Source organism: Rhinolophus sinicus, linkage group LG04 (genome assembly GCF_036562045.2).
Source record: "Rhinolophus sinicus isolate RSC01 linkage group LG04, ASM3656204v1, whole genome shotgun sequence".
In the NCBI taxonomy this organism is placed as follows: Eukaryota; Metazoa; Chordata; class Mammalia; order Chiroptera; family Rhinolophidae; genus Rhinolophus; species Rhinolophus sinicus.
In genome coordinates, this window is record NC_133754.1 from 14,405,303 (window position 1) to 14,418,128 (window position 12,826).

General features: G+C 36.9%; 1 protein-coding gene across 1 annotated transcript in view; it reads right to left on the minus strand.

The window, feature by feature from the left end:
* Window positions 1-12,826, minus strand: part of DIAPH3 (diaphanous related formin 3) — a 438,451-nt gene that overhangs the window by 189,280 nt on the left and 236,345 nt on the right. The window contains exon 21 of the mRNA XM_074329349.1: window positions 5,328-5,567. Within this exon, the coding sequence (XP_074185450.1) occupies window positions 5,328-5,567 (240 nt within the window). The remainder of the gene's footprint in view (window positions 1-5,327; window positions 5,568-12,826) is intronic.

Sequence of the window (12,826 nt, forward strand, 5' to 3'; positions counted from 1 at the left end):
ATTGGCTCAGTAAAGCCAATTAAATATTTCTTAGAAAATGCCATGTATCAAATGTGCTAAAGAAGGAGCCGAAGGGGGCTAAGAATCCTAAACAGTTGCACACTGCTTTGGACATCAGTATCTCAGTGATTTTATTGGCTGGATGTGAACTAAGAATGGCATTCGTTATCTGCAAGTCTTTGCCAAAAGCTGCTTTACTTTCGAAGGGTGCCAAAATTTACTGGTGCGATTGTGCAATCTGACAAAGAATAAAAATTCCTCTAAAACACTGAATGCAGATGGAACAATGGCTTTGTTTGGCAGAGGTCTTTCTTTAAAAAAGCTGGTATATGAGAATGAAAGTTTCACACAAAAAGATTCATAGTATTAACCCGTGTGACTGTTACAGGTGGACAAAATACGAACTGCCTGTAACAGATAGAGGTACTTGTCTCCTGCTTTTTACAATCACTGAAATGTTACCTGGGGAAGGTAGAGAGAGCCCTGCGAAGTAACTCGGGACACTGGCCATCAACTTATTTCAGTTCTCCTGGGTGCCTGAAATTCACATCCCTTTCATTCCTTTCCTTCACTTTCAAAATAGTACTCAACTTGGCATGAAAAACAGCAGTTTTTGGAAACATCTCCCCCACTCATCCTTAAGTGAAGAAGTAGAGTTGTATCTTTTTTGATTTGTTTTTGTGTTGGTTAGGTTTTATTGTGTTCTGTTTGTTGGTTGGTCCCAGACCACCAACCAGGAATTTTCCATTCTGGGAAAAGGAAATCAGGCAGAAGACAGATAAAGGGGATGCTCAACTCAGTCTGTGCATTAAAATTGCCAGGAGGACCTTTAAAAAAAAAATGCCACTCATCAGGATCCACATCCATACTTGCTGAAGTAATCTAATGTGGGGCTGACGCGTGAGTGTTTCTTAAAGGGCACGCGAGGTTGAGTGTCAGCGTCCCAACAAGAGGAGCTGTTCACAATGTCAAGAAATCACTCACTGGAGTTGATAGAGGCATTAAACACAAAGGAAGTTTAACTTTTTTTTTTTTTTCCTTAAAATCTGTCCCATCACAGCTTTGGTGAAGCTACCCTACTTTTGGTTAGCCTTTGCTTGCAAAAGGAATATATAGGAGATCAGATAATTTCATGTACTGGAAAAGAGAACTTAGACAAAGATCAATCTTGGACGCCGCCCCCTCCCCCCCAGCCTTAAACACCTAACTCCCCGCCCCAACAGCCCCATTAAGACTATATTATATTATCCTGTGATGACTTCTCCTTTGAGATGAACTCACCACATGCTCTACTGCCAGACAGAATAGAAAGTTCCCTGCAAAGGGATAATGTGGATGCATTTAGAGTGGAATCAATGGTGATGTGTTTCTGCAAATTCTCTCTAAAAAGGGGCTGGGGGTGGAGAGGAGTGGAAGGTGGGGAGATAGTTGTAATGGATTTTTTTCATTTGCTATTGATGAGAACGCCGTTCCACTCCACATTTTTCCTTTATAACAATACGCATGCAAAATTTCTTATGAAGTTCAGCCTTGGCTCATCAGGGAAACCACTATTTTCAGTTCAAGAAAAGTTTTGTGACCATGTTTGCTCTTCATTTGTACTACTATGTAGAAAGCCTCAAACCTATACCTTTACTTGAACATTTGCTTACATCTTGATAATAGAGTCTAGTTTATGTTTACCTTATATCTCATATTTTACTTTCACATTTACTTACCATTAAGCTATATCAAACCTTTGGGATAAAAGAAAGTAGACAAATCCCTTTTCTCTGAACTCAGTTATTATAGTAGCCATCTCAATTACAAATGTATACAGAGCTATAGTATAGCTCCTAATTAAGATATAATGTATATGGAACTCAAAATTCATGTAATTATTCTAAACAACATATAGTTAATAATTTAATATGAATTTTCATGTACTTTTCATACTTTGGCTAACTGTATAAAGAACATTTAAAAGTAAAGATTTGGGATATAAACTATTGTTAATAAATGTCATAGGATTACCCAGCATGCTTTAACAGATTAAAATATAACCCTATCTTTCTATTGTCAAATAAATATGGAATTCCTTATGTGGGGGCTTATGATCAAAACAAATGCTTTATACTCAGTGTGAAAATTCAATCACGATTGTCAAAGTCCAAGCTGGTACTTTTGAGAGTAAAATGATGAGATATCATCTTGTTCAATATACGCTTTCCACTTCACATGTAGACTAATGAAAAATATGAAGTTCTAGTATTCATTTTGTTTCTTGTGCAACAGAAGACTCCTGAGAGGGATGATAAAAATATCTAGTCTTGTTGCCTGAAAATATAGTTAACTCTATTATCTGGAGACAGATTAACTGGTTTGCAAACTAACTATAGTAAAATAATAACAGCATGCATTACATTTGTAAAAGATTTTAAAATTACTATGCATCAGTGACTGTATCTCAATATGAGAAGATGTCTTATTTTCAGCTACATAATAACTAAGAGAAATAACACTGTCTACTGCATCATCATTCATTCAACAGCTATTTATTGAATATTTACTTTGTACCAAGCACTGTATTAGGCTATTCCACCTCATTAATCAGACCTAATTGCTTGTCAACAGCTCTCTTTCAAAGAATACATGAGTGAGAGCTCGCGGTCAACTCTGTGAGTCCACCCTATTTCTGAGATGCAAAACCTAGGAGAAACAGACACTTGGCCCCATGGAACAAACTGCAGCAGATTTGTAGGTGTGGACTTAACTTCTCCCCACCTTGCTCCTCATCCTGCTTTTCCTCCTTTGCTTCTCTTCTCAGGGAAAGTCTGAACCTGGCCATTTAGCTTCCCCTTCTGTCCTTCAGCCCCCGAGTCCATAGTCACCACCCCCTGACAACTCCCTAAATGTGCCTTAAATGTGTACACTTTTCTCCATCCCCTCTCCCATTCTACCGTGTTTCCCCGAAAATAAGACCTAACCAGAAAATAAGCCCTAGCATGATTTTTCAGGATGACATCCCGTGAACATAAGCCCTAATGCGTGAATCCCGTGAACATTAGCCCGTTTGGAGCAAAAATTAATATAAGACCTGTGTTTGGGGATACATGGTACCTCAAACCCCTTTGCCACTACCTTAGCTTGTACCTCCATCACCTCAAAGGATAGGCTCTGTGACATAGTGGACACTCAAATATTGCTAAGTAGTTGAATAAAGCAAGTCAATCATATGCCTTTTAAGACACTGAGGTAAACAAGGGGAAGGAAACACCAGAAACAGCCTGAACTCATTACCTTCTGAGCAACCACTTCAAACATGTTAGTCGCATGGAGTAATCGCTGACCCTTCCCTCTTTTCCCTCACCTCCCACACTCCTCCCAACCTATCTTCTCAGTTCAATTTCCTCTGTCACTCTCCTCGGTCCTGTGTTACATGTCAGTCAATCACAGAATCGCTCCCCATTGTAACCCTCTAACCCAGCAGTGTCCTGTAGAACTTTCTGCAATGATTGAAATGTGCTATATTTATGCTGCCAGCACAAAGGAACACTTGATTCACTTGCTACACGGCAAGTGTGACTAAAAAACTTAATTTTTAATTTTATTTAAATTTTAATTAATTTAAATTTAAATAGCCACGTGTGGCTAATGGTGACAGTATTGGACAGTGTAGCTTACTTTTTTCCATACTGCTGTTAGAATTATGTTTCTGTAAGACATCTGATAACATCACTTGCCTTACAGAAAGAAATACCATGCCTCCATAAAACCTTCACCATAAGGCACGACATTGGAAGCTTTTCACGATCTAGACCAATGTGCTATCTCATTTCCATTCTCTCCACACCCCTCCCATCTAGGCTCCAACTGTATTGGATCGCTCAGTATACTCAGACACGCCATGATATAACCTTTATACCCACTGTTGACTCTTGCTTAGAATTCCGTTTCCTCTCAGGGGACATCCACTCACTTTTCCAGAGCCAGTTCAAATTCCTATTGCTCTCTGAACAATTAACCGCCCTCCTTCCCTCTCTTAACTCTGCTGCAGTAACTTCTTGTACATAGCTCCATTAAAACATCTGATCACAAGTAATGGTCTACATGTGTAAAATATAAGTTCCATGTATTCTAGGTAAATATTAACCACATATATTAAATGTGAGGATCTGGTGAAACATTTGGCACAGGAGTAAGGAAGCACTCTATACATGTGCGAAGGTTTCAGTGGATGGGTTATGAACTACATCACCCATGCTAGGAATCTTACTTGAATATAGAAAGCTAAGAAAACAAGGAGACGAAAATACAAAGAGGAGATGGGACAGGGGAAAGCTCACAAAGCACTGATACCAGTGGGTGGCTTACGTCAGGGAAATCATGTAAGGAAAGTCATGAAAGTACCAAGAGATGAACTATTCAGTAAACCCAGGGCGGAAGTGGAACTTGTTTCTCACCTTCCCTCCCTAAGTGGCAACAGCAATAATCAAATTCCTTAGTCAGGGAGAGTAGATGTTACCAGGTCAAGAACAAGGGAATTTGTTCATCCCCTTTTCCTCTGATGTGCAACTGAGAAGAATGTGTTGTAAGCAGATCAATAAAGCATTATTATTACGGCCCACTTCTTAGAAAAGAGTTCTGTTGTATAAAACATTGAATATATTTGCTGTAAGGAAATTTAATCTCTGGAAGAACCCAGCAGAAAAAATCTCTAAACTTACTCAATTTTCATATTCTCTAAAATTATATTAAGATAGAAACATTTCAAAATCATCAGTGACATCTGAGATGTGTTTATTCCTAATAATTTCCCCTTTATACGAATCAAGTTCACTTCCCCCCTTTAGTCTGCTTCCAAAAAAAAAAAAAAGGCAAAGAAATATTTGAATAAAGATAAAGATTTTAGTGGCAATCCTAAGCAGTTCTCTCCCTCTCTCTCTCTCTCTCTCTACACACACACACACACACACACACACACACACACACACCATCATGTGCAGGTACCTGAATTGAATGATTTTTAGGTTTTAGGTTTAAATAATATTCTGAAGTTCCATTTCATTAGTCTGAGAAAGCATAAGTTTTCAAAATAATTTTGTTATTAAACAAAATCCTTCTATTGGATTTGCAGATCAGAAAAACATAATTTTGGATTTAGTTCAAAGGTTGAGTACATTAGCTGAGTTCACTCTAGGGTTGGGTTCATGGTTCATTTCAGTTCAAGTTCATGATAATGAGCACATCAAAATAAAACCATTTAAATAATGTAATCGGAGATGACATTTTAAGAGTAAGTGTTCAGGCAAATATGTGTTTCAAAAAAAACCCAAAAAACAACTCACTTTACAGAGAGAGCTAAGGTTAAATCCGAAGGTTTGGGCATTCCGGGAGCCGGCATTCATGTAGTTTCCCATTAGCAATACAAGTTCCAGCAACTTGCTAAAGCTTCGGCTCTTCTTTATCTCCTCGCAGGCAGTGCTGACAGCCATGATGTCAGGTTTGATGTTGTTCACCTGCTCTTCAAACTGAAGCTTAAAGAGAATAGCACTGAGCCGTGGCCGCAGGCTCTTCACGTTGCTCATCTGATTGAAAAGAAAATAGCAGATTCCCTTTAAAATGCATGGTATACTTTAGTACTGTATGACTGCAAGTAATCTGGGATGATTTATTGGTATGACAGTACCAAGGAAGCAGTATGTCCCATAAAACTGATAGCAGGAAAAGAGAAAAGCCCTGCTTGTTTTTCTGAGGATTTCAGAGTCATCCCTCAAAATAGGAAAAAAATTAACATTTTAGGTACTCGGTGAATCAAAAGCTTTCATGAAGTGATCATGTTTAATAAAACACATATCATTTTTAAAAACAACTAAGTTTTTAAAATGTAACAGGATACAGAGGTAACAAATTATAAAGCATTTGTATCATTAATTTTTGTTCAATACTGAAATATGCTGGGTCACGTTTAAAACATATTCAGAAAGGTGGAAAGCAGGTTTGTTTTCTTCAAATAGCAATTGCTTTCCTCAGAAGCACCGTTAACAATATGTGTTAGATAGAGGGGCAGTAAATAGGTCCCAATTTGTACTAAATTGACTTTCCTCAGAAACACAGGAAAGTAGAATGCCTCCTGACACGTACTGAATCCGAGTTAGGAAACACGGGCGTAGCAGGAGGCAGGGAGAGGTGCAAAGCCACAGGTCTATCACATGTCAAGTTAACCCTATTCGGGACTCTGGGGTCCCTATTGGGAATAGCGGGGGTTGAACGTGTCAAAAAGAACAAAAGGGCTAGAGGGTCAGCAAACTCTTGCCTTAAACTTACTCCCCTGTGTATTGGCAACACAGGTGAAGGGAAGATTCATGAATCCCTTGACCAAATGTATTAGGAACTTGACTCAAAACAGATTAATGGGGCAGTAACAGTGTAACTGTTGAACTTCAACAACTATTACAAACATCAAAAGCAGTGTGAGGCAAGGTCAGGAAAAAAATAAAATACCGACAGGACAAGATAGGGGTAAAATAGAAAATAGTTCAGTCAGTCACAGACCTGAAAGGAAAGGCTAAAAAAACAATGTCCCTTGAAGCTCATAGCATTTCTGTTAGAGAGGCAGAAAGCCATCTGCTAATCATATAATGATTGTTATTTAAAATAAAATATGTCATACAAAAGCCTGGACTTGTTAGATCAATAGGATAACACAGACACAGCCTTAATGACGCAACAATACAACCCAGCACATTCCTCTCACAAGAACTGAACAATGAAGTTCTCAGTAGGTACCTGAAGGAATATCTTCACTTGGACCAAATCCTGGTACTGACGGAAAAGTTTCTTAGAAAAAAAGTATCTCTATGTCTATATCTAATTCACATCTAGCATTCTCCCCAGGCACGTGGCATGTGAGATGTTTATGTGGACACAGCCAACACTGTAAGAGCTCAACTAGTATAGTTAACAAGAATCCCCTCTACAAAGTACTTCAAGGAATATCCTCAAATTCCCTTATCGGGAGAAAGTACTTTTTTTTTCCTCCTAGCAGAGAGTAAAAAACTCCTCAAGGCTCAAAAACAGATTTTTTTTTTAAAAGTAAAAAAGAAACATTACTACTAATGGTTTTATAGAATAAATTTCAGTAATATAAAATTTTAGAAAAACACAGTGAGGCCCTATTGAACACCCATTCTTAGTGGGCATGACTCATTCTGTTTGGACATTGTTGTCAAGCACACAAAGTAGGACTAAGCAGTGATTACGTCTCAGAAAGTCACTTTATGTGTCTTAAAATGCTCCCAAGTGGACTCACTTCCCTGGAATTCTTATCCTCACTTAACCATTGCAAATGGAACATATTCCTATTATATTGGACCAATTCTGTGTAATGCCCTATTACATTAATATATCCTTTAGAACAGTAAGATATTCAAAAGAACACGCATATGAGTATGTATAGTTATCGCCATTCCCAAGGTGTAAAATGCCCATGGAATCTGTTTTCAGTCTGTGACCTTATTCATGATTACGAAGTCAGGGACTTAGCGCTTTGCAATAAACACGAGAAGGAATTCTCCCGTATCCTGTGCAAAACATTAGTATGGCAAAATATATTCATTTTAACATATATTAGTGCACTACTTTGTGCACAAAGAGAAAAAAAACACTGCTTAAATGGCTATATGATACCGCCCCAGAAGATGTTAAAGCTTTCCTGCTGACAAGCTAACCATATGCAGCCAGTATGAAGTAATTAATTTTCCTAGAAAAACATAACCTAGATTTGTATGAGTAATGAGTCTACCTGATACCAAGGACAGGTACCTTGAAAAGATAGAGTAAGTTTATGATGTAATGCAGAACAAAGTGTTATGTGTTCTTGAAAAACCCTGACAAAGCTAAGTCAGGAAGGGCAACCAAACAAGCCTTTGACAAATATTGTTAGATGTCCTTTTCATATTGTTCGTTCTTCCAAATTTAGAAAAGTTAGTATTTTGACTAATATGAAATAAATGTACTTTAGGGAAACTGCTGAGCTGGAAAGCAACCTGAAAGATCACCTAAATCTACGTAGTTCCCGTCTTTAGTCCACTATTTAGCCTACTCTTTAGGCCAAATGGTTGCCCCTTTAAAAAAAAATCTCAATGAATGCTAATGTTCTAAGATCTAAATCTTGGGATCTATGATAATAGCAGGGTTCTTTTTCTTATTAATCAAATCAAAGCTTGTTTCTTCAGATGGGATCAAAGAAAAAAAGGTTTTAAAAATGGGAAAATAATATATACGATTTAATCCTATTCGGCGGTAAGAAAAGATAAAATTGTGCCATTTGTGACAACATGGATGGATCTTGAGATTATAATGCTAAGCGAAATAAGTCAGACAGAAAAAGCAGAGAACCATATGATTTCACTGATATGTGGTATATAAAACTGAAAACAACAAAGAACAAGACAAACAAATAAAACTCACAGACATAGCCAATAGTTTAGGCGTTACCAGAGGGTAAGGGGGAAGGGGGACTTTAGAAGAGGGTAAACGGGGTCTAATATATGGTGATTGAAAGAGAACTGACTCTGGATGGTGAACAGAGACAATATATTACCGAATTGTACACCTGAAATCTATGTAACTTTTCTAACAATTGTCACCCCAATAAACTTTAATTAAAAATTAAAAAAAGAGAGAAAATATTTTTTTAAAAACTGAAGAAAATTTCCTCATCACTTCACATATTCTATCAACACTGGAGATTTGCATTCTGTTTGTTTGCTAAGGAACCTAGGACACTCTGGCTTGGCTGACAAAGACTAAGCTGAATGCAAAAATAGAGTCCTACAGTGAGCAAATACTCTCAATGGTAACAGAAAGTTATAAAACAAAGAAAGAAGAAAGGGAAGGTGATAATAAAAGTAACTAAGATAGTTAATAATTGGAATGTTAGAGGGAATTAGAATTTCAGTTTTATAGAAGCATCCTTTAAATTTATTGTTGAACCTTATCAAGGTAAACGCCTACAGCACCAAAATCTGAGTTACATATAACCTGAAAATCTAAAGGGAAAAAAAAAAAATTATTTGATTTCACTAGTATTTTTTTTCCTGCAATCTTCCCACCCACCACCATATGATGACACATGCCAGAAGGAAATAACCTTAAAACCAGTGACTAGTGAAAATCTAACAACAAGCAAAATCCAGCATCCTAAGGTAACTTTTATTTCAAAATTTTGTTTGTTGGCAACGTGTTGTTGGAGCAGGGACAAAACACGATGAAAAGACCTACAGAAAATCAATGAACCCTCAAGTATTGACTGGGTGCCCACTCAGTGCTGAGAGAGGCACAGCGTCGTCACTGCCATCCTTACAGCACATTTCATCTAATTCTTTCCATCTGTCTTAAAGGGTACAAAGTAGAAATCGTCCCCAAGGAGATGTAATCTTTCATGATCTCATTATGGTTGTGTTTTTATAATTTTAATTTTATCCATTATTCTATGGGGAAAAAAAATAGAATCAGTTTGGCATTTTTATACCAACTATGTTCTCTTCATGCAATTTCTTTTATAAGGAAGAGATTTTTCAGGAGCCAACTTATTCAAAACTTGTTGGGTTTTTTTCCCTCCCTTCCTGTGTGGAGACTTATGTAGCCTCATCGCAAAAGAGGGTTTAGTATATGCTCCGTATCTTTGTTATTCTTCTTTAAAGTGGTTATAAAATTACTTAACCATTCCTTTAACTTTCTAATGCTACAAGTAGCCTGATTCAAAAGTTACTATCTTCAGTCTTAATTAACTGACTAAACCTTGACTTCATTCATTTCGTAAATACAAAACTATAAAGAAAAATGCCACAGCATTTCAGGAAGCTTAAATGACCCCTCTTAGGTCACACGGCCAGTAGGACATGAGCCTAGAATTAATTTACTGCCAATCAAGTGTATGTGCCACTCACAGCTTCCCAAGGTAGAAATTAATAACCACAACTTAAAAACCATCTGATACTCAAACTACTTGTACTGTTCTCAGATGAGTAAGAATGGACTTTGCTGTCCCCCTAGTAGTTGGTAATAAAACACCGTGGAGAAGGCCCTTCTGTGAGCACTGCCTACTACCCCTTCCTATTTCTTGCCTTTCTCCTTGGCATATGCAACCACCACCTGCTGTGCTGAATTTTTAATATTTTTCCCAGATCCAAAAGTGTTATCCCCTCCGCAATGCACTCTCCGCTCATACTTCCTTATTAGCTAATTCTTCCGCACTCTGTGGGAGAGGTGTGACAAGCAAAGAGAATGTGAAAAAAACAAATGCATCCTTGATAAAGGGTTTAGGAAGGAAAGTAACATAGGAGAAAGGAATGGGACCTAATAGAATGAAGACACAGGAAAAAGTTTTGACCTTGATTTTTCTCATTAAAGTAGACGAATAATTTCTACCCATTACCACTAACGGACTAATATTTTCATGATCTTCAAAATTCTCAGGGAAAAAAAGAAATGTTCATTTTACTTCATAAGAGGCATCAAAAACATTCAAATGCCTGATGCCTGGGTAGTGCTCGGAATATCAAAAAATGTTTTTAAAATATATGTGCCCTTATGATATTAAAACCCCTAAGTTAAAACTATTTTTAAAAACTACACAACAGCAAAGTACATATGGTATGATTTTTACATTTTTTTCATAGGAGCAATGTGAATGCCAAGAATTATACAGAAAATATTAAAAGGATAAACCAGCTAGCCAAGAAATAGGCAATTGGCTATAGCTATCAGATATTGCTTTGTCTTTGTTTACAAATGCTTATCAATTCGGGGCCACTAAGGATTTCACAGGTGGTCCAGATAAGTTCGGTAGATACTCGGGATATGAAAGTGGAAAAGCTAGAGGGAGAGAGAGACTCATTTAATTTGGCAGTCTTAGCAAACACTCCTAACACATAAGCTTCATATCTGATGAATTAAAAAGCTGGCATAAAACCCAGAACCAGTCTGGTGTTTTAAATTCATTCACGTCCGTTTCCACACAATCCCCACGCTCCCATAGGAAACCAGTGTTTTTATTTCTATCACTGTAACTTAGTTTTGCCTGTTCTTGAAATTTGTATTAATGAAACCTACAGTAAACACTTTCTGAGTCTGGTTTCTTTCACTCAACAAAATGACTTTGAGATACAAACACACAGCGTGTGATTCAGCATTTTGTTTTATTAATGAGCAATATTTCAGTGCAAGGACATACAAAAATTTGTTTATCCACTTTCCTGTTGATAGCTGTTTTTGTTTTGTTTTGTTTTTTTCTTTTCTAGTTTGAGGGTACGTAATGGGTTGGGTTGAATAGGGACTCGAAAAAGGGTACGATAAATCCTAACTCCAGGTACCTGGTAATGTGACCTTATTTGAAACTAGAATCTTTGCTGCAGCTCTAATGATGTTTACTATCTCCAGATGAGAGCATGTAAAATTTAGGGTGGGTCCTAAATCCAACGACTGGTGTCACTTTAATAGAAATGGAGCGAAGGGGGAGAGAGAAACAAACAGAAGGCAGCGATGTGAGGAGGAGGCAGACATTGAAGTAATGCTACAGCTAAGAAATGCCAAGGATGGCCAGTAGCTACTAGAAGCTAGGACAGAGGCATGGCACAGATTCTTCTGTACCTCTGAAGGAACCAACCCTGCCAGCACCCTGACCTAGGACTTTTGGCCTCCAGAAATGTGAGAGAATACATTTGTGTTATTTTAAGCCACCAGGGTTGTGGGCATTTGTTACGGTCGCCTGAGAAAACCAATACAGGATATTATGAATATTCTTATATGAGTCTTTTTATTTCTACTAAATATCTGTAAGATATAGTAGGAATGTGTACTTAACAAGAAACTGTCACACTGATTTTGCAAAGTGGTTTATACTATTTTACACCCCCCTTTACCAATGTTATGTTTTATTCTGGAACCTTTATATTTGATCTTTGAATGTTTAGGTCTACATTCCATCCTTCATTAAATGTTCTGTGTGGTGTGATACAGAACTGAGATTCATTTGAGTCCATACCATATCCAACTTTTGCGTCACCACTTGATACAAAGAAGTTCCTTTCCCCATTCACTAGCTTTCAAGTATCTGCTGAAAATCATTTGTTGGGTTCTTTGTGGATTTATTTCTAAACTTCCCAGAAAAAGTTTATTTGTACATACTTAAAACAAACACTACCATTTTGATATCAATCAGTAGTATAAGTCCTTCAAGTTTGTTCTTTTCCAAATTGATTCAATCTATTCTAGGTCCTTTGCATGTTATATGAATTTGTGTAAATTATGTCAATTGCTATAATAAAACCTGCTGGGATTCTGATTGGAAATGTGTATCATATGTGTATTAGCAATCTATAGATCATTTGAGGGAAAAATAAAATCTTAACAATACTGAGTTTTCCACTTTATAAGCATGGTAAATACCTCATTTACAACTTCTTTAATTTTTCTCAGCAGTATCTGCAGTTTTCAGTGTAAAAAATTAGCACATTTAGTGAATTGTATCCCTAAGTAGTTTAACTTTTTTGATGCTACTGTAAATAGTGCTATTTTTCATTACACTTTCCAATATACCATTGCTATAGAGAAAAATATTAATACAACTCATTCTGGTATACTATCTATCCCATGACCTTGTTAAATTCACTGCTTTTTTCAACAAAGTTTATTGTAAATTCCTTATGAATTCACATAATCAGGTTGTTTAAAAATGAAGATGGTTTACTTCCTCATTTCCAATATATAAGCCTCTTACTTATTTTTCTTTTCTTATTACACCGGTTAGAATGTGCATTACCATGCTGAAAAATGATGAGTA